At 33.1% G+C, this 19925-nt stretch overlaps 6 protein-coding genes across 9 annotated transcripts in view; 2 read left to right on the forward strand and 4 right to left on the reverse strand.

The window, feature by feature from the left end:
- Positions 1-1228: 1228 nt before the first annotated feature.
- On the reverse strand, positions 1229-5667 carry LOC122712994. The gene is made up of 8 exons (XM_043933102.1): positions 5530-5667; positions 4987-5458; positions 4668-4898; positions 4227-4555; positions 2497-2721; positions 1958-2426; positions 1658-1888; positions 1229-1569 (listed from the first exon to the last, which is right to left on the reverse strand). Exons 1-8 carry the CDS (start codon positions 5665-5667, stop codon positions 1229-1231), a joined length of 2436 nt encoding a protein of 811 aa, XP_043789037.1.
- Positions 5668-6293: 626 nt separating this feature from the next.
- LOC122712995 (odorant receptor 47a-like) lies at positions 6294-10009 on the reverse strand. Its single transcript, XM_043933103.1, has 4 exons — positions 9869-10009; positions 9472-9801; positions 8871-9258; positions 6294-6634 (listed from the first exon to the last, which is right to left on the reverse strand). Exons 1-4 carry the CDS (start codon positions 10007-10009, stop codon positions 6294-6296), a joined length of 1200 nt encoding a protein of 399 aa, XP_043789038.1.
- Positions 10010-11303: 1294 nt separating this feature from the next.
- On the forward strand, positions 11304-16063 carry LOC122712977. 2 transcript variants are annotated; one of them, XM_043933078.1, is made up of 6 exons: positions 11304-11438; positions 13873-14065; positions 14265-15010; positions 15282-15483; positions 15579-15797; positions 15882-16063. In XM_043933078.1, exons 2-6 carry the CDS (start codon positions 13889-13891, stop codon positions 15960-15962), a joined length of 1425 nt encoding a protein of 474 aa, XP_043789013.1. In that variant the 5' UTR covers positions 11304-11438; positions 13873-13888; the 3' UTR covers positions 15963-16063. The 2 variants fall into 2 exon arrangements, with proteins under 2 accessions (XP_043789013.1, XP_043789014.1); XM_043933079.1 differs by having other exon boundaries at positions 14268-15010.
- A 144-nt stretch (positions 16064-16207) lies between these two features.
- Positions 16208-18031, reverse strand: LOC122712981 (ADP-ribosylation factor-like protein 3). Its single transcript, XM_043933085.1, has 5 exons — positions 17932-18031; positions 17392-17520; positions 17175-17306; positions 16862-17098; positions 16208-16734 (listed from the first exon to the last, which is right to left on the reverse strand). The coding sequence occupies exons 1-5, from the start codon at positions 17932-17934 to the stop codon at positions 16693-16695; spliced, it is 543 nt and encodes a 180-aa protein (XP_043789020.1). The 5' UTR covers positions 17935-18031; the 3' UTR covers positions 16208-16692.
- LOC122712979 (E3 ISG15--protein ligase Herc6-like) lies at positions 17954-19746 on the forward strand. Its single transcript, XM_043933080.1, has 7 exons — positions 17954-18093; positions 18223-18471; positions 18543-18733; positions 18797-18926; positions 19004-19130; positions 19199-19373; positions 19500-19746. The coding sequence occupies exons 2-7, from the start codon at positions 18227-18229 to the stop codon at positions 19667-19669; spliced, it is 1038 nt and encodes a 345-aa protein (XP_043789015.1). The 5' UTR covers positions 17954-18093; positions 18223-18226; the 3' UTR covers positions 19670-19746.
- LOC122712980 overlaps positions 19672-19925 on the reverse strand; it is a 93380-nt gene continuing 93126 nt past the window's right edge. For all 3 annotated transcript variants that reach the window (XM_043933084.1, XM_043933081.1, XM_043933082.1), the window contains exon 6: positions 19672-19896. In XM_043933084.1, coding sequence (XP_043789019.1) covers positions 19760-19896 — 137 coding nt within the window. In that variant the 3' untranslated portion in view covers positions 19672-19759. The remainder of the gene's footprint in view (positions 19897-19925) is intronic.

The following is a 19925-nucleotide window of genomic DNA, read 5'->3' on the forward strand; positions in this document are numbered from 1 at the left end:
ATTACTTTAAATTATAGAAATATTTTTGTTATGAAGATTTTTTTTCTAATACATTTATCTTTATATAATAATATTTCCAAAAATTTTGCATTTTTATGTATATTTTTATATATATTTTATATACATTTCTGCATGTCATAGAAAATATTTATAATTAAATTTATAAAAAATATAATTCGATAAAAGGAAATTTTGAACTAATTTTTTATCAAAAATTTCGAATTTGTATTAGAATATAATATAAGAAATGAATTGAATATAATATAAGAAAAATTTTTGATATCCACAAAAACATATCTTTTTAATCTAATTTTATATATTTAGTTATGAAATACTTATAGTTTTTGTACTTATCTTTCTATTATCATATCTTCATTTTTCGCAATATTGTACATTTTTATATTATTTTTATTAATTTTATAAGTATTTATCTTTACTATTTCTTCTATTTACATTTTTATTTTACAATTTATGAATATTTTTTTACAATTTCTTGATTTTAAAGATTTCAGAAGTATTTAAAGTAATTATTTAAGTCTTTTTTTAAATAAATATACTTTTTTGAAAAATCATTTCAATCTTATTTGAAGATTATATAACATATAAGTACATAACATATACGTTCATTAAAAAACAATAATAAGATCACATCACAATTTTAATTAATTAAACATTCTATATTTACATGTATTACATATGTATGTATTTCAAATATTTCTGCGCATTTAAAAAACACAATGTGATTATGATGCAAGATTTATCGTTTATAAATATATATTATTAAATCAAACATAAAATATTATTCATTTACAATTGCATAAGTTTATAGAATATTGCTAATAATAATGCATTTAATATTTGAATAATCTAATCATTTCCAATCATTTTCAATTAATTATAAGAGAGGAATGCTATCCATATGTGTTTTTTATGCCACATGATGGCACTGTTGATCATTGTTGTTTGTTGCATTATCCATATATCAAATAACATCACAGTGCCATCTGTTATACATTTCGAAAATCATTTATTACAGTCTACTGAGAGGATATCTGTACATTTTCAACACTAAAATGATTTGAATTCGAGTATTTGATGTTAGTGGATCACCAAGAATGTATCATTTAATATTTTATTACATTTTATTTCACTAATATAAATTTACTATATTAATACAAATTTTTAAATTCTTTTATGTTCTTAAAATATTTGCTGCAATATAAAAATTTTAAGAATTTACCATCACTCGGAGAACTGAAAGATACGACATCGAAGTTTTTAAAATACTTATATATGTTTCCATGTTAACAACAAAGATTTTTCCAGCTGTCAAGAGAACTGGACGTTGAGCTTTCATAATAATAAAAATAATATCTTTGGATATATTTTTTGGCATATCATACCAAGTGCAAAGATACACCGAATTACCGACGCTTTCAGTTTGATTCTTCAAATATTCACCCACGTAACTATATGCGAATAGTTGTATCAAGAGTACGCACATTATTATAAGTATTTTTATCGTCAAGACAATATTTCCAATGCTCAAAGCGAGAATAAATTGAAATCCTAGAAATAGAATCGGTCATTGTTATAGCAAACTTAAATAATATTACGCTGTTATTTCACGAAATGAAATAAAAATACTAATATTCACCAGTTGTACATATAAGAATACAGCTTGAAAAAAGTTGTACGACCAGAATAGAACTAATTGTCTCATTCAGCATCTTACTCAGATTTAACAAATAAATATGCCTTTTGATTAATAAAATAAAATGTTCCGTTATTTTATCGTTTTTGTAGAATAATTTACTATATTCTCGTTTCAAAATCTCCACTTGACCGCACAAATGAAAAACAATACCGAAAAACACTGAATCGCTACCTAATAGATAAAGAAAAAAAAAAAAAAAAAACATTTTAATACAGAATATTTGATATAATGAATCATTACCTAGATTCCCAATACTCGTGAATAGTAGCATCATGTATTCTACGATGAAAACCACGAAATACAAATTATCCGGCATATTTATAATTGCCAATGCATTTTTAGATGGAATGGGATATTTTATACTTTCTTCCGTTACATTAATCACTTCTATTTCGTCCCCAGCAAACATAGGCACAGTTATGAAAAGCGTGGAGCATACATACGAACAAGATATTAAACTGGCGCATGCAACTCTACCCATGTAAGCGTGCCGACGCATAATCACTCGATTTTCTTCATCGTTTGATTCGTTGTAATCCTTAACCGCAGAAGAAAAATTGGAGACAAGTCCTGTGGAACGTACACGAAAACTCATCACTTTTGCCACTGCCAAAATGCCGCAATTAATAATTAGAAGAGCATCTAGATTATTTTCCGCGTTGCTTCTGTCCAAATATAATTCCACTTGCACGATTGCTATCATAAGCAACTGTAATAAAACGATTCTTAAACGATATTAATCATAATTTAAGAGATACGACGATATTAAAACTTCGTACCAAAAGTGAAATTGAAAATATGGTACGTGTGAGTGAAAATGTATCGTACAGTTGAAAAGGCCAAGTTCCTACGGGCCATGACAGGAATTTCAACAGAGTCATAGCGTAAGTGAAGTCTTTGTTCGATGTTGTCTTCATTTTTTTAGAAATTGTCACGATGTAAGAAATTGTCAATCGATCATACTCAGTTGCACTTGAATCCAATGTATCCTTTTCCTCTCTTTTCTTTTTGCACATAGCGATGCGTTGTATTTTTTGAATCATCTTTTATTCAGCTGTAATCACTTAACTATCTATCGTTCAAGACGGTTCTATTTCTATATCAACTGTCACTAAGAAAATTCCAACTGAAGTTATTACTTTTGTAGACACTTTATTGCTATACTTCGATATGAATAATAGAAACCCATGAGCATTTGCTTCGAAAATTGGTCTGAGTTTCTAAAGGCTTATTCAAAAAAATATTTACAAGTTGTTAAGTTAAGAATATGATAAAATGGAAACATGAAGAATTGTTTTCTCGTATCTAAAAGATCCTATTTCTTAAAAGAAAAGAAAACAACTTAGACGGTATTAAAATGTAAGTATTAAAATGTGTATATATAAGAATATAAAAATTATAAAAAAAATAACTAATAATTATGGTAATATTTCACGAATCTTTTTTGTTATTAGAATTTGTCTTAGTACATTAAAACTTTCGAATAAAATGCTTTTATTAAATTTCTCCATTCATTCAAATTTTGATAAAATTTTGCATTTTCATGTATATTTTTAATTTTATATACTTATCTGTGACGTACTTATTATTTTTATACTCATCTTTTAAAATTTTCATTTTTACAATATTACACTTTTTGATATATTTTTCTTAATTCTAGAAATACTTACTTTTGTTATTCATTTCTTATCTGCATTTTTATTTTATTTATAAACATTTTTTTTTTACAATTTTTTTAATTTTAAAAATTTCAAAAGTATTTAGAAAAATTCTTCCGTTATACTAATCACTTTTTTAAATAAATATAATTCGTTGAAAAATCATTTTAATTTTTTTCTAAGATTAGAAATGCATGCATAATATATGTAAGTACGTTCAATTTAATACAAAATAGTAATAAGATTACATCACGATTCTAATTAATTAAATCACATTTTATGTTAACATATGTATGTATATACATATAATATATATATAATTTAAATATTTTCGCGCATTCAAAGCAAATGTGATTATAATGCAAAATTTATCATTAATAAATACATATTAAATCAAATATATTGAATATTAAATATTTATATTTACAAAAGATTATGGAGTACCGTTATATATTTGATATTTGAACAATTTATTCATTTTTAATCATTTTCAACTAATTATAAGAAAAATATGCTAGTTGTTATATATGATTTTTGTACCGCATGGTGGCACTGTGATCTGTTGATCTGCATTATTGTTTGTTGTATTAGATAATGTAGCCATGTCAAACAACATCACAGTGCCATCTGTTATTTACTTCAAAAATTATTATTTATTATAAACTACAGAAACGATATCTATTGTACATTTTTGACAATAAAAATGATTAGAATTTGAGTATTTGACATTAATAGATAACGAAATATGTAATATTTAATATTTTATTGTGCTTTATCATACTGATATAAATTTTTAGATTCTTTCACATTCTTAAAATATTTACTTCAATATAAAAATTTTAAGAATTTACCATCACTCGGAGAACTGAAAGATACGACATCGAAGTTTTTAAAATACTCATATACGTTTCCATGTTGACAACAAAGAATTTCCCAGCCATCAAGAGAACAGGATGTTGAGCTCTCATAATGATAAAAATAATGTTTTGTGACACATTTTTTGGCATATCGTACCAAGTACAGAAATACACCGAATTACCAAGATCTTCAGTTTGAGTTTTTAAATATTCACCCACGTAACTATATGCGAATAATTGTATTAAGAGCACGCACATTACTATAAATGTTTTTATTGTCATGACGACATTTCCAATGCTCAAAGCGAGAATAAATTCAAATCCTAGAAACAGATATAAATTTCTATAAATTGAATGCACTTAAATAAATTTATGCTATTGTGTTTAATCAAATATTATTTTATTAAGTGAAATAAAACTATTGCAAATATTCACCGGTTGTGCATATAAGCACACAACTTGAAAATAATTGTATGACCAAAATAGAGCTAATTGTTTCATTCAACATGTCGCTTAGTTTCAACAAGTAAATGTGCCTCCTGGTTAACAAAGTAATATGTTTCGTTGTTCTTTCGTTCTCGTTGGACAATTTATTATATTCTAGTCTCAAAATCTCCACTTGGCCGCACAAATGAAACGCAATACCAAAAAACAATGAATCACTACCTAAATATTTAAAATTAAACAAAACATTTTAATACTAAAATCATATCCCGAACAAGTATTGATATTTATGTGCGTGATAAATCATTACCTAGATTTCCAGTGCTCGTAAATAGCAACATTAAATATTCAACAATAAAAATCACGAAGTACATATTTTTCGGCATATTTATAAGTGTTAATGTATTTTCAGATGGCATAGGATATTTTATTGCACTTTCTTCCGTTACATTAATCACTTCTTCTTCATCCCCAGCAAGCATAGGCACAGTCATGAAAAGCGTGGAGCCGACATACGAGCAAAATATTAAACTGGCGCACGCTACTCTACCCATGTAAGCGTGTCGGCGCACAATCACTCGATTCTCTTCACTGTTTAATTCGTTGTAATCCTTAACCGCTGAAGTAAAATTGGAGATAAGTCCTATGGGCCGTACACGAAAACACGTTACCTTTGCCACTGCCAAAATGCCTCCATTGATTAATACCAGAGCATCTAGATTATTTTCCGCGTTGCTTCTGTCCAAATATAATTCCACTTGTAGTATCGCTAGCATTAGCAACTGCAATAGAACGATACTTAAATCCTGATTAATCATTAGTTGAGAGACATAATGACGCAAAAACTTCATACCACAAGAAAAGTTGAAAACATGGCACGAATGATCGAGAATGTATTGAACACCTGAAGTGGCCAGGTACCTAAGGGCCATGACAAGAACTTCAACGGGGTCATAGCGTAAGCGAAGTCTTTGTTCGATGTTGTCTTCATTTTTTCAGCACGGTATAAGAAATCGTCAATCGATCATACTTAAGTAATACTTGAATACAATGTAACTTCTCCTTCCTTTTCTTTTTCCACATAGTTGCGCGTTGTATTTTTCGAATCATCTTTTATTCAGCTATAATCACTTAACTATCTATCTATTCAGGATGTTACCATTTCTATATCAACTGCGTGTTATCAAGAAAATTTCGTCGAAAGTTGTTACATTGTAGACATTTTCTTGTTGTATTTTGATATAAATAATAAAAAAGCTGATGAATATTTGCTTCGAAAACTAGTGTGTGTTTTTTATTTTACATTCAATATTCATTCATCAAGTAGTTAGATTGAAAATATGACAATGAAGAAATACGAAGAACTATTTTGTCATAGAGAAAGGAAAAGTAGAAAACAACTGAAATATATCAATTCTATTCTTTTCAACGCGACGGTACAATTATAAGTTTTTGAAAATACTTTATTGGAAATTTCTTTAGGGAGGAATTTCTTTAGTAGGAAAATATCTCGTTGTTTTTTCTCATCGAATAGTAATAATACCATCTTTATTACACCACTGAAGAGTATATCAAATATTGTGAGATGAATACATAATATTGATAATCAAACAATTTTCACGTGTCCATCATTACTCTCAAGACGGATAGATAGGAGGCTGAACTTTTCAGTATCTCTTTAAAGGTGAATATATTCATGAAAACGAATTTACCAGCTGTCACATGGTAAGAGGAATTTCCACGACAGATTATCAGTATTAGATCTCTTGCCGTGCGTCCTCGAGATTGGTACCAGAATGAATGGAAGGCGGCTTGTGCGATTTCTCCGGTTCGAGATTCGAGAGCGTCGCCAGCGTAGGCGTAAAGATATAACTGGATGAGTAAAGTTACCATCAGGACCATGCTTTTCAATGCACCGATGTTGTCCTTTGTGCTCAAGCAGACCAAAAACACAAAACCTGCTTTCAAAAACAATACAATAGTATTAAAAAGTAAGTATATAAAAATATAAGAAGTATAAAATTATATTTAAGGAAAAATTTCATAAACTATTTGCCAAATTCTTGAAATAAATTAAAACTTTGCCCGAAAATTCGATTTTGTATCAGGAGAACATGAGTTGATAGGAGGTCGCTCGAGAAATTTTTCCAGGAATTTTGCCAATTCTTGGAAATGACGTCAAATTCCTGAAATTCTTGAAATTGAAACTTTTGGCCGAAAATTCGACTTTGTATTAGGAGAAAATAAGTTTATAGGAGGTCGCTCGAGAAATTTTTCCAAGAATTTCGCCAGTTTTTGGAAATGACGTCAAATTTCGAGAATTTCTGAAATTCTGAAAATTGAAATTTTTGGCCGAAAATTTGATTTTGTATTAGGAGAACATAAGTTGACAGAAGGTCGCATGAAAAATTTTTCCAAGAATTTTGCCAATTCTTGGAAATGACGTCAAATTCCTGGAATTTTCCAAATTCTTGAAATAAATTAATACTTTGCCTGAAAATTCGATTTTGTATCAGGAGAACATGAATTGATAGGAGGTCGCCCGAGAAATTTTTCCAGGAATTTTGCCAATTCTTGGAAATGACGTCAAATTCTGAGAACATTTAAAATTCCAGGAAAATGACGTCAAATTCTTGGAATTTTCAGGATTCTTGGAAATGATGTCAAATTCCTGAAATTTTTCAAATATTTGAAGAAAATTAAAACTTTTAGCCAAAAATTCGATTTTGTATCAGGAGAACATAAGTTGATAGGAGGNTTTTTCCAAGAATTTCGCCAGTTTTTGGAAATGACGTCAAATTTCGAGAATTTCTGAAATACTGAAAATTAAAATTTTTGGCCGAAAATTTGATTTTGTATCAGGAGAACATAAGTTGATAGGAGGTCGCCCGAGAAATTTTTCCAGGAATTTTGCCAAATCTTAGAAATGACGTCAAATTCTGAGGACCTTTAAAATTCCAGGAAAATGACGTCAAATTCTTGGAATTTTCACGATTCTTGGAAATGACGTCAAATTCCTGGAATTTTTCAAATATTTGAAGAAAATTAAAATTTTTGGCCAAAAATTCGATTTTGTATCAGGGGAACATAAGTTGATAGGAGGTCGTCCGAGAAATTTTTCCAGGAATTTTGCCAATTCTTGGAAATGACGTCAAATTCTGAGAACCTTTAATATTCCAGGAAAATGACGTTAAATTCTTGGAATTTTCAGGATTCTTGGAAATGACGTCAAATTCCTGGAATTTTTCAAATATTTGAAGAAAATTAAAATTTTTGGCCAAAAATTCGATTTTGTATCAGGAGAACATAAGTTGATAGGAGATCGATCGAGAAATTTTTCCAAGAATTTTGCCAATTCTTGGAAATGACGTCAAATTCCTGGAATTTTCCAAATTCTTGAAATAAATTAAAACTTTTGGCCAAAAATTCGATTTTGTATCAGGAGAACATGAGTTGATAGGAGGTCGCTCGAGAAATTTTTCTAGGAATTTTGCCAATTCTTGAAAATGACGTCAAATTCTTGAAATTTCCGAAATTCTTGAAATTGAAACTTTTGGCCGAAAATTCGTTTTTGTATCAGGAGAACATGAGTTGATAGGAGATCGCTCGAGAATGTTTTCTGAGAATTTCGCTAGTTCTTGGAATTTTCATAATTCTTCTATTTCAGTATCAAATTCCTGGAATTTTTGAAATTCTTATAATAAATTCTTCTCAATATTGTACATTTTTTTATTTTTTATTAATTTTTTTTTTATATAATACTTACCTTTGTATACTTACCTTATATTTTATAATACTTACCTTACAGCTTCATTCTTCGCAATATTGCACATTTTTAAACATTTTTCTTAAATCTAATATACTTACCTTTCTTAAATCTATTACTTACCATTTATCTGCTTATCTTACAATTTTTTAATTCTAGGAAGTTCACAATTTGCCTCATATCTTTATCATTCTCGGTTGTTTTTGATAATGTTAAAAAAATGTTTCAAATAAAAGTCGAAAGTGTTTTTTTAATATACGCATATAAACGCATTCTGATATTATTAAATACGAAATAATTTACAATATTAGAATATATGAAATACCGTTCAACTTTTATTTAAAACATTTGTTAATACTATTGAAAACAAGATGAGTTGAGTTGAGATTTTATTGTTAATGCGTAACGAAAGCAAATATAAATCTTACCGTCCACACAAATCAGCAATGCGCTCATCAATAATTGTACAAATATGATCATGTTGAAAGTCTGTTCTAAATCATTGACGAGTAGCGCGAGTTGGCAATGTCGTTTCACGAGTGGACCGATCTTTCTCTGATCGACAAACTCGATTTTGGCAATGCTCGTCTTGAGGATCTCGAATTGGCCGCACAAGTGCATAGTTAAACTGAAGAACAATCCGTCGTTGCCGCAATGAGCAACCGCGTTGACGAAAATGAATATTCCTTGCAACACTAGTACGCAAACGTGATGGAGCAAAGGCAACGATCCGAACACGCAATAGGATGCCAGGAAGTAATTCAATTTCAAAGGAATATCCGGATTCATCGATAAATTTCTCGAGTTTTGAAACATCTAAACAAAAAAATTTTTTCAAGTATCAATACAGTTTCGATTTTCGAATAAAATTGCTTTTTCTTTTTTTTTTTTTTTTTTTTTTTTTAATAATACCATATTTTCATCATAAATAATATCAATATTATCTCTCAGTCATCAAAAAAAAAATTATTACTCTCCTCTTTCTAATGTAACGAAATCGAAATCGAAAGACAATAAACTTTGACGAACCTGGAACGGCAGAATATCTCCGAAAGGTAAGGCTTTGAAGATAAAAGAAAATCCGGAAGCGTAGCCCAGATAAAGTATCATCAGAGAGACGATTCGTCCTTTCTTAAGGTATTCCGCCATAATGTATTCGTGGCCGGAATCGTGAACGCTCGACCAATCTTTCACCACCGAATTTATAAGGACCCAAGTGTGTTTCGAATTCAAACGCAAGATAAAAAGTTTGGCGAGGCTGATGACGGCGGAAAGATCCATGACGAATGCGTCCATCGTGTCGTCGATGTCGAGGCAATGGCGATAGATTTCCATGGACAGGATGTAGATAATACCGATCTATAATTGCGAAAAGAAAGATCCTGGGAGGATCTCGACAATTACCGCCATACATTTTCGAACTTACTTGTGTCGTCACGGCGAAAATCCATCTGCCAAAGAACGAATTTTCATCGTTCGATGGCCAAATACCAATTATTTTTAACACCATCCTCTGCACCATAAAATTACGAATGCGCCTGTCGATCGACTCCTTTCTCTTGCCCATCGTACCGAGATCAGTTTCGTATTACGCAATTCGTTTCCCTCGCGCGACCACGCTCATCTACTTTCCACTTTGATTTCGTATATGTATCGTGGCGCGTGTATACAACGAAAGTCACGCCTACTTACGTGCATATAGCTCCGTCTCACGTCTTTGATCTTTTATTCACGCGGACACGTACGATATTACGTGCGGATAAGCTTATATTTTCATATAAATATAAAAACATAGAGTTGCCGACAGGAAGGGAAAAGAGAAAAGAAAGAAGAAGAAGAAGAAGAAGAAGAACCATAGGAACGTAACATTTCCGTGATTGTAATATTCGCAAATATTACGCAAGATGACACACACTCCGAAATGTCATCAATTATTAACGAAAGGGGTGAAATCATAGAAATCTTCGTGTTTCGAATCCAAAGGAATAAAGTTTCCTTTGCACCGTCGCGATGAAATTCTCGAGTTCTCCTTATCGAGCATCGGAGTTCATCGAGCAAAACACGGATGAAAACAAGAATTCTGATCTCATAACGGTGTTTCTCGAGCCTGGGCAGCACGCGTGCGTATCTAAATGGCGTGGTATTTTTTTTTAAAACGCGGCCCGAGAAAACTGGCACTCGACACCTGTTGTCCCATCCATTAGATTACGCGAAAACGTGGTCAAATGCCAAACGAATAGTCGAGGCATCCCATCACCGTCTAAAATCCTGGCAGTTGGCCATAGCCACGGAACCGGTTGAAGAAATTTCGACCTTGCCACCTTTCGAATTCATCGAGCCGATGCCATACCACCGCGTTCACGTGACTGTATTCCCCCGAAATTCGTTTCATTCGGGGTCAATGAACCGGGCTGGCAGAGGATCTACTCACCGAAAGTGGCGATCCGGTTTTATATACACCGATTCATATATACACAAACATCTTAATCCGTCCACGTTTCAAAAAGGGTATCTACCTTTCCTACTTTTTACTTTTCCTACTTAAACTTTTATAATATCCATTATAAACAATACATTTTATTATCCAATTCTTCTTCGAATTCTTCATTTCTAGATACACTTTTTCCGGAATTATCGTCGAAATGCCATACACCCGCGCAAATGGAAAAGAATGGAAAATTTACGGGGGGGGAGCAATTCCATTGAGCGCGAGGCGCGCGTGGACGAGGTTCGAAAAATATTTGGAGAGGATTTGAGCGCGGAGGAGGAGGATGCACGAGAGGTGGCAAAGAGCTGTGAACGAAGCACGGTGTTATCGGGTTCCACGCTCGTGGCTTAGGCAGGTAAGTACCGTTCGTCGGGCTACCTTCGACGAGCAGTCACGCCACAACCTTCGTCGTGTCAGGTGTGCAAGGCTCTCTCGGGGACCAACGGGACTATCTTCGCCTCTTCCTCTTCATCGCCAAACGCATCATCGTTATTTTCTTTCCTCCAAGGTAATTATTCATCTTCGCTTGGATCTTGAACGATCCGTCGACTCTCTCTCGCGAGAAAGAAAGAAAAGAAAAGAAAAGGAAAAGATTTCCAACGCGTGTGACTTCCTACTCTTGAAATGTACGGGGAGGGAATCGAAAAGGAACGAAGTTCGAATTTTGTCGAGATTGAAATCGTTGAATGAAGTTTTTTTCCCTTTTTTTTCTTTTTTTTTTTTTTTTGAATGCGGTTTTATCCTGTCACGCGGTGGTGCGTGTCGCGTAGCGGTGTGTCAAGCTTCAACGATCGTACCCATCGAAATCGAACACGCTCTGGTTGATCGTAAATACCGTTGTCGCGCTTACATGATTTTTCATGATTCGTTTAATAATTCAATCTGTTCGAATTCTATTTTCTGCTTCATTTAGAGAAACGACTTTTTTTTTTTTTTTTTTATTATTCGTACTTTCGATGATTCGATATAATTCTTCAAGGTTTCTCGATAGCTTCCTCGCGACGATAAATCTATCGATCGTGTCGAATTAACGCGACGAAGAATTAGAAAAAAAAAAAAAAAAAAAAAAATATAACGAATATACTTTTCGAATGAAATTTATCGCGTCAAGCGATACTTTAACACATTACAAATATTTAAATGATCCAAGATAATTAATATATATGTATACGTTATACGTTTAAGTATCGTAAAAAAAAACAGCTATTGTCATTATTCATTTAGTCACAACAATATGAAAAAATAAACCAAGAACGATAACACCAATAGCAATAATGTTATCGTTACGATTGACAAATGTATTTCACGAAAAAGAAAAAAAAGAAAAAAGAAAAAAGAAAAGGAAAATTCGCTACTATTATTTTAACCTTCGTTTCGTTCGAATTCGTTTTTCCGCTTTTCGAGGGAATTCCGCTTGCATCGCGGAACAAGGATGGAAAAGTTTCGCGCCCCGAAAGAGCAATGTCTGGTCGTGTAAATGGATCTTATGGCAAATTGTATATACATAACCGTTGTAAAGAGGTATTCTGAGCGTGTCTAACGAGCTTCTTTAATTACGTAATAAAATACACCGGTTACGTATACAGAATCTATGAATCATTGAATCGTCTAATAAGCGCCTCCATTCTTCTCTCTCTTTCTCTCTCTCTCTCCCTCTCTTTGTGCTCTCTTATTCGTGGCTATCTTAGATCGGAATCTGCATCACCTATCCGAGAAGAACGGTACGCGTTGTTGAACAAAATCATTAATAATACACGAATTGTACCGTTATCTCGTTGACTCTGTTTGTTCGAGCAAGAAGAGGGAGAAAGAAAGAGAGAGAGAGAGAGAGAGAGAGAGAGAGAAATGAGGTCGAAAAAAAGGAAGAAGAAAATTGGAAGGGAACGAAAAGGGCGAGCGGTGGACGGGACATCTCGTGGTCCCCCGAGAAGGCGAGAAATGATGTCGATGGCCGGTTGACCTTGGAAACCAACCACGAACCGAGAGTTCTCCTCGCTTTCCCTCTCGACCGCGCGCCAACGATCCGCAATCCTCCACTCTCTATTGGGATCGAAATCCATAATACGAGATCAGGCTCAAGTTAGGCTTTGTCGATCGAAAGGAACGTCGATATTCTCCCGAATATCGCTTCTTCCAACGTACGTGCGTTCATTGCTTTTCCGATTATTCCTCGAGAGAAACTCATCTCGAGTGATTCTTTGAAGGAAAGGGAGAAGAATCGTATAAGGAAATATTCACTGTCGATCATTATTTCGAGATTCGAATATCGAAAAAGGAAAAGAAGAAACGAAAAACTAATGAAATGAATAATGAATGAACGAACCTGAATGACGAAATGGTTCGGCGCGAGTTTGGCGCGTTGGAGGAGCAATGACTAACAGTGTGTACCGTTATCCCGAATCGTTCCTCCAACTGGAGAATGTCAATTTCAATGCGGTTTACGGTACTGAAATCGCGCGTTAGAATACACCCGTTCGATTCGTTTGTTGGCAGGTTTCCTCTCGATTGGGAGATCTCCTCCGTAGATTCATCTCGCGGATGATCGTCGTGGTCGCAAGGGCGAGAGATGGTCGTTAAGAAAATTGAACGATCGAAGAGAGGCCCTAAGAAGACAATGGCCCCAACGTGTCCGCCTTCGATCGTTGGTCCGATAACATTCCACGCGCAACGGTATTCGAGTGACCACGAGCCGAAACGTTTCCGGTGTATTATATACCCACTCTTGAAATCGTGGCTGCGACCTGGATACGAGACCTTACGCGTCATCCTTAAAATAACTCGACCACGAGATCCCGTTTAGGGTGAACGACTCTTTTCCTTTCTTCGACGAGTCCACGCCACGAGTATAAAATCGAATATAAAAATTCTCGTAGGGAAATGCGCGCCTCTTGCCATCCTTTCTTCCATTTTATTTTTATTAACAATTCATTCTTCCCTCGCAGAGAAAAAGGAAGGACCATGCGGTTGCCGAGAACGTGCATCCTGCTCGGCCTGTTGATTGCGGCGAAGTGCGAGGAGGACGCTGCCACGACGGTGTTCCTCGAGGCGGCTAAATCTTTCTTCTCGAACAAGGACAATATCAATGGGCTTCAAGGCCTTGCAAGAGCTTTCTTAGACTCGGATGGAAGGAACGAGGTAAAATCATCGCTTCCTCGTAAGATCTACGTCGTAACGTATCGATCCATGATTTTACATACACTATGTTCCGTAAAATTTAAAAAGTAGAAAAAATCTTGTATCGAAGTAAGTAAAATTATTAAGTGGAATTGGCAACGGAGCAATTTCGAACAATTAAAAAACGTATTAAAAAAGAAATTATCTCTCGTTTTTCAAGCAGGCGAGCAACATGTACGAAAAATCTAATCTGGACAGCGTCGGGCAAATCGTCTCGGGAATAGGAAGTTTATTCTCGGGGGACGAAAACGGCCAAGGAGGCATCGATTTCTCGATGCTGAGATCGGTCCTCGATGGCGTGACGAGTTCGAACCAAAAGGATCGTACCGAAAGATCGTCGAAAGGGGTGGAAACGAAGCAGGATCTTGGGATCGATCTAGAGGGGATCGTGAACATTGGAAGCATGCTGATGGGTCGAAACGGTCGAAATTCCGAGTTGATAATGGGCCTGTTGCCGATGCTGCTTTCCAATTTTGCCGGCGAGAGCAACGAAATCGACGGGGCGGCGTCCAATAAAATTCACGATCACTCGGGCCATTCTTGGTACATGCCACCGATTCTGGAAAATCTGCACGTGATGTGGGATCACTTCAGTAACTCGGAGTTGGGCCAAACGTTATGGGAGAAGAGCGGCCTGGCGAAATTTGTCGGGCAAATGTCGGATCCGGAGGGGCGTATCCAATACGAGAAACTGCTGGACAGTTTCGAGAATCCAAGCTTGAGGCGAAAGTGGATACGATCTTTGACGAATTACATCGGGGAGTGGATCTCGCACGTCTCTGATCCACAAATTCAACAACGTTACCTGAACACGGTTCAATTTGTGGGGAATAGTTTCTTGAAGTCGCAGGGATTCCCTAAATCGGCCATGTTCGACTCGACGAGGCCTGCAGAGAGTCTTTCTAGGTATATATTATTATTCTACTATTATTCTCCTTAAAAAAAAAAAAAAAATTGAAATCTAAATCTCGTGTAATAAGAATAAGCGTCGTTATTTTTTTTTTTTTTTTTTTTTTTTTTTTTAAAGTCATCGATCGTTCGAGAAATCGTCCAAGATTATTTCTCGTTCTCAGAAAAAAATTAACGTGTAACGATGGTTGTTTAAAAAAAAAAAAAAAAAAAAAGAAGAAAAAAGAAAAATGCATTTAGATTTTATCACGTAATTGTGTTCCGACAGGTTAGTGAATGCAATAGGAAAGAGACACTTGGGAATGAAAATGGACAGTTCGCAATATATCAAGCCGGCTGTAGCGTACATTAAGGAATTAATCGCCCTGGCTTCGGAGAAAGGGTTCATCATGTCTCGAATAAATGCCAAAGGGATCAGCAATAGACTAAGCGACATGATCAATAACGATATTATCAATCCGATATTAAAAGTAAAGAAAAAATAAATAAATAAATGGGATAATTTTATATTTTGTATATGTAAAAATAGAATAAGCAGTAAGTAAAATTGTGGATTAATTTTCAGTCTTATCGAGCGTACAAATGGGCTATCAAGAGGCCTCAATGCGCCAGTCAAATCTTGTGCACCATCAACGAGAAGAATGAATTGGATCAGGAACAACCCCGTCTACGAAGCGTTATGTCGAAAATGACTAGTTTTCCCGCTGCGTGGGCTGTCAGCAACAAATTAGGAACTAATTTTTGGACCCTGTACGGAGCCATCATGGAACACGATATGTGCATCGTGAGTAACATTTTGACGAGGAGAAATGTATACTTGTGTTTATATATTATAATTATTATTATAAAATCAATTTTCAATTTTTAGCAAAAGTATCCAGCTGACTGCACAGACTTCCACGAAGAGGAGATCCGAATTACCACAGAAAATATTCACAGTGAACTTTAATACTTTTTAATTTAGTGTACTTTGTGAGAGACGATTCAGACGATTTTTAAAGTCAATTTAATGAATACACAGCCGTATCACGCGACTGTTTATTCTTATCTATAGTTTATAAGATTGTTGTTCGTTAAGGAAAGAATGATGTTCTAAAAAAAAATATCACAGGACAAAGTTGAAATGTCTCTGTTTCCTTTTAAGTGTACATAGAAGAACGCGATAAGGAACGCGATCGTCGAATAAGTAGATCATTAATTTTATGAATATTTTATTTATCCTGAATTTTACGTGAGGATTATTTTACCTTCTCTTATACACATCGTGTAACTTTTTCGGTTTCACAGTGCAAAAGATTTTCTTGATCAATTGTGCAGTCACTAGCGATCAAATATATATATACGCCACTTATTTGTATATTTTATTTTAATTCGCTTTTGTATTTATTTATTTTTTTTTTTTTTCCAAAGAGATCTATAAAAATTTTATCTTATGAGAAGAAGAAGAACACGTGTAAGAAGGCATGTATTACACTATAGATACGTATTCATTAAGGCATCGTAAATTAGAGCTTAGAAAAGCTCCTTCCATGAAGGACGGAAGTTGATTGACTAGTAAATCCATTTACGTTGTCTGTTAACAGCTTTTGTAAATATTAGATAAAAGCCAAATAAAAAGTATGTTGAATGTATGAGGTACATTGTAAGCTGTTCGATTTTTTAAGACGCTTATGCCAATATTACTTTCTTTTAATGTTTTTGCATGCCCACTCAAGACCCTCCTGTGAAATCATAGAAGATTTATATCAATAATTTAACCAGAATTAAGTTAATTTTAATTACTAGATTACTTAATTAACTTAATATAATGTAATGCAACATATTTAAATATACGTATAATTGATTTACCTTGACGCCTTTCCCGTCAATAGCGATGCACGATTGTATCTGCCAATCGCGATCTTTGATATTATGTAATCCAAGGCCTTCGGCAATTTCTGCTGCTGTGACTGCTTGTCCAAGATCTTGTTTATTCGCATAAACTAATAATGGAACACCTTTCAATTTTTCTTCCAATAAAAGTTCTGATAGTTCTTGACCTGTTTCCTCTAATCTCTTTATATCTGCGCTATCCACGACATATATCTTTGTAAAAAGAAAAAAAAAATTTAACGCATCTCTTTTGTGACGTGATGATGTTTGGATAATTAAAATAACTTACTAAAACATCCGTATTTTCAAAATAATTTCGCCAATAAGGTCGAATTTTTCGAGCACCTCCTATGTCCCAGACATTCAATTTAAAACCTTCGCTTTGAACACTTTTTATATTAAATCCTTGTGTCGGTGTTACCTTTAATAAATAATGAATTAGTAATGTAACGAGTAATTAAATTATAATATAAATTTATAACAATGGTAATTCATATAAATGATACCTGTGTAATATCTTCACTGGCCAATGATTTTAAAATTGTTGTTTTTCCTGCATTATCCAATCCTAAAAGGAGCAATCGTAACTCTTTATCTGGATTGGAACGTAATTTTCTCAAAATTGATAAAAGTCCCTGTTAAATCAATAAGAAAATGTCTTGTTATTCAAATAAATATTTATAGGATTCAAACATTTAAATTTAAATCGCGCGCGCGTTAACCTAGCAGACGAAATTGCTTCGAGATGGCAGTGCTGCACTCGTACGGAATGTGTGAATTTGTTGTCGAAAATTTTATTAATTTTTTACTAATATATGTTTATTTGAAATATCAAAATACAGAATAAACGATAAATAGAATTAAATAGATAATGATTGTTTATGAAATATATTGTGATAATGTTAGTTATGTTTAAACTCAAGAGTGTAGTTGTTATTAGGTTATGTTTCAAATATTCGTGTTTTAGGAAAATATTTTTTAAATGATATTAAAAAATGCATATTATTATAAAGTGCATTAAAAATTAATTTTCTTTGTTTTCTTACCATTTCTCGTTGTTATTTATGAAACGGGAGCAAAAAATGTGGCAATAGTTTACCACGTCACGTCAATCGTTCTGTTACCGTCCGTCGAATTTATTGTGTTGTTGTCTTTCGTATCTAAGGAAACTGATGGTACCTGCGTCATTTGACCAATAATCTTTCACGGTATATATTTGCATAGAGACATAAATTAACGAATGTACATTTATCTACTTTTGTATCGCTCAATATTAAATATAGTTTTAAAAAAAACTTACAAGTCTATATATATAAAAAAATATATTTTGTTTTTAGAAACATGACATTTTATTATGCTGGTTTTAATACCAGCACGTTATTTTCTAACAATGGAAATATTATCTTTATAGTAGATACGTTTACTAAAGTATCATTTTCTGGAATTACCGGTTTTCAAATAGGCTGGAGTTATTTTCTTATTTGGAAAGGGAAAGAATTATATATCTCTCAAAAATTTGAGGAAAATAGCAAAGAAGCAGATTCAAATTTTCAACTGATACGACCACTAGAAAAACCATTAGATAGGTACATTTAGATAACTAGACTAGAAAATTATACATTCAAATCTGAACTTTATTATTTATCTTTATCTATAGTATAAATCAAGCTGCAATTGGCAAAGATAAAATAGTACTTTTATTTGATGATAATGAAATATGGCAATATAAAATCTATGAAAAAACATGGAAAAAAGTTATCAATTTCATTTGCAATAGTAATGATTCAGAAAATGAATATCCTGTTAAAATAATACAAGAAGAATGCGCTGTTGTTCTTACTAATTTAGGTATATTTTGTAATACATATAACAAGTAATAAAATTTGTATACACATTGAAAATATGATTTAGGTCGAGTTTTTAATATTCCTACCCTGATTGATATTCCAAAGAGAGTTCGATTCATAGATATTGCATGTGGATTTGATCACACTATCTTGTTAGCAGAGAATGGTGACCTTTATTCAATGGGAATGGGAACGTATGTATCATTTCGATTCTACATTATTCCACAAATTAATACAATCAAAGTAAAATGAATTGATTCATACGAAACAGGCGTGGTCAATTAGGACACAACGATTTAGAGGATTGTGACAACCCAAAACTCGTTGAAGCTTTAGCTGGGATCAAAGTAACGCAAATTTCAGCTGCAGGTTGGCACAGTGCTGTAGTAACAAATCAAGTGAATACTCTTGCAATAAATAGGTGAAATCGATAAAGATACTTTTTAACGATCATTTTTAATTACAGGGTGACCTTTATACTTGGGGATGGAATACGAACGGAGAATTGGGATTGACTAATCAAGAGAGTAAAGTAATTGCTGTGCCTACATTGATAGATTTTACAAACGATAAAAACGAAAGCGTAGAAATTTTTGTGGAAAAAGTTCAATGTGGAAATACGTTTACGATTTGTATGACGAGTACGTATGAGTAAAAAAAATAATATTATAAAGAAAAGAGGATCAATTCTGCAAGTCATTAAAGTATAGAATTATCAATTAAATAATATAATTAATTGTTTAAATAAATATGAAATTCATTTTCAGATGATGGAACATTTTGGGGATGTGGATGTAACAAGTATGGTCAATTAGGACAATCTCCGGAAAAGCTTGCAAATTCAATGAAGTTTATCAAACTCGATACCTCTATAATTCCCGGAACTATTAAAGATTTCAAGTGTCGTGAATGGGGTACAATCCTTATAACAAATTGATATTACAATTTTTAATAGTTTTAATAGTTAAGTCTGTAAAAAAGAAAGGAGAGAATAAAATATTTTTTAATAATTTATGTTTTTGATTGATTAATTTGCATTCGCTTCAAAATAGTACGATGCCTCTTTTGCTTCTATTAATGGTAGAATAAATAAACGATTGCATTTCAATTGCATTTCATCATCCAAAGAAGGTGGAGGGGTTGGAGGTACTTCGTGAATTTTAGCTGTAACATAGAAATCATACAATTCGTTT

This window comes from Apis laboriosa, unplaced genomic scaffold, assembly GCF_014066325.1.
Source record: "Apis laboriosa isolate Shangri-la unplaced genomic scaffold, ASM1406632v1 scaffold21_cov150, whole genome shotgun sequence".
NCBI classification, from domain to species: Eukaryota; Metazoa; Arthropoda; class Insecta; order Hymenoptera; family Apidae; genus Apis; species Apis laboriosa.

Coding starts and splice junctions, on each gene's coding strand:
- LOC122712995 (XM_043933103.1), bottom strand. CDS start 10,009: ATGGGCAAGAGAAAGGAGTCGATCGACAGGCGCATTCGTAATTTTATG. Junction 9,259..9,471: donor GAGATATTCTGCCGTTCCAG/GTTCGTCAAAGT, acceptor TTTTTTGTTTAG/ATGTTTCAAAACTCGAGAAA. Junction 6,635..8,870: donor ATTGCTGATTTGTGTGGACG/GTAAGATTTATA, acceptor TTTTGAAAGCAG/GTTTTGTGTTTTTGGTCTGC.
- LOC122712994 (XM_043933102.1), bottom strand. CDS start 5,667: ATGAAGACAACATCGAACAAAGACTTCGCTTACGCTATGACCCCGTTG. Junction 5,459..5,529: donor TGTTTTCAACTTTTCTTGTG/GTATGAAGTTTT, acceptor GTTCTATTGCAG/TTGCTAATGCTAGCGATACT. Junction 2,722..4,226: donor TTTCAGTTCTCCGAGTGATG/GTAAATTCTTAA, acceptor ATGTGCAAAAAG/AAAAGAGAGGAAAAGGATAC.
- LOC122712979 (XM_043933080.1), top strand. CDS start 18,227: ATGACATTTTATTATGCTGGTTTTAATACCAGCACGTTATTTTCTAAC. Junction 18,734..18,796: donor TGTTGTTCTTACTAATTTAG/GTATATTTTGTA, acceptor AATATGATTTAG/GTCGAGTTTTTAATATTCCT. Junction 18,927..19,003: donor TATTCAATGGGAATGGGAAC/GTATGTATCATT, acceptor CATACGAAACAG/GCGTGGTCAATTAGGACACA.
- LOC122712977 (XM_043933078.1), top strand. CDS start 13,889: ATGCGGTTGCCGAGAACGTGCATCCTGCTCGGCCTGTTGATTGCGGCG. Junction 14,066..14,264: donor ACTCGGATGGAAGGAACGAG/GTAAAATCATCG, acceptor TCGTTTTTCAAG/CAGGCGAGCAACATGTACGA. Junction 15,011..15,281: donor CCTGCAGAGAGTCTTTCTAG/GTATATATTATT, acceptor GTGTTCCGACAG/GTTAGTGAATGCAATAGGAA.
- LOC122712981 (XM_043933085.1), bottom strand. Junction 17,307..17,391: donor CCAGTGAAGATATTACACAG/GTATCATTTATA, acceptor TATTTATTAAAG/GTAACACCGACACAAGGATT. Junction 16,735..16,861: donor TTGACGGGAAAGGCGTCAAG/GTAAATCAATTA, acceptor ATGATTTCACAG/GAGGGTCTTGAGTGGGCATG.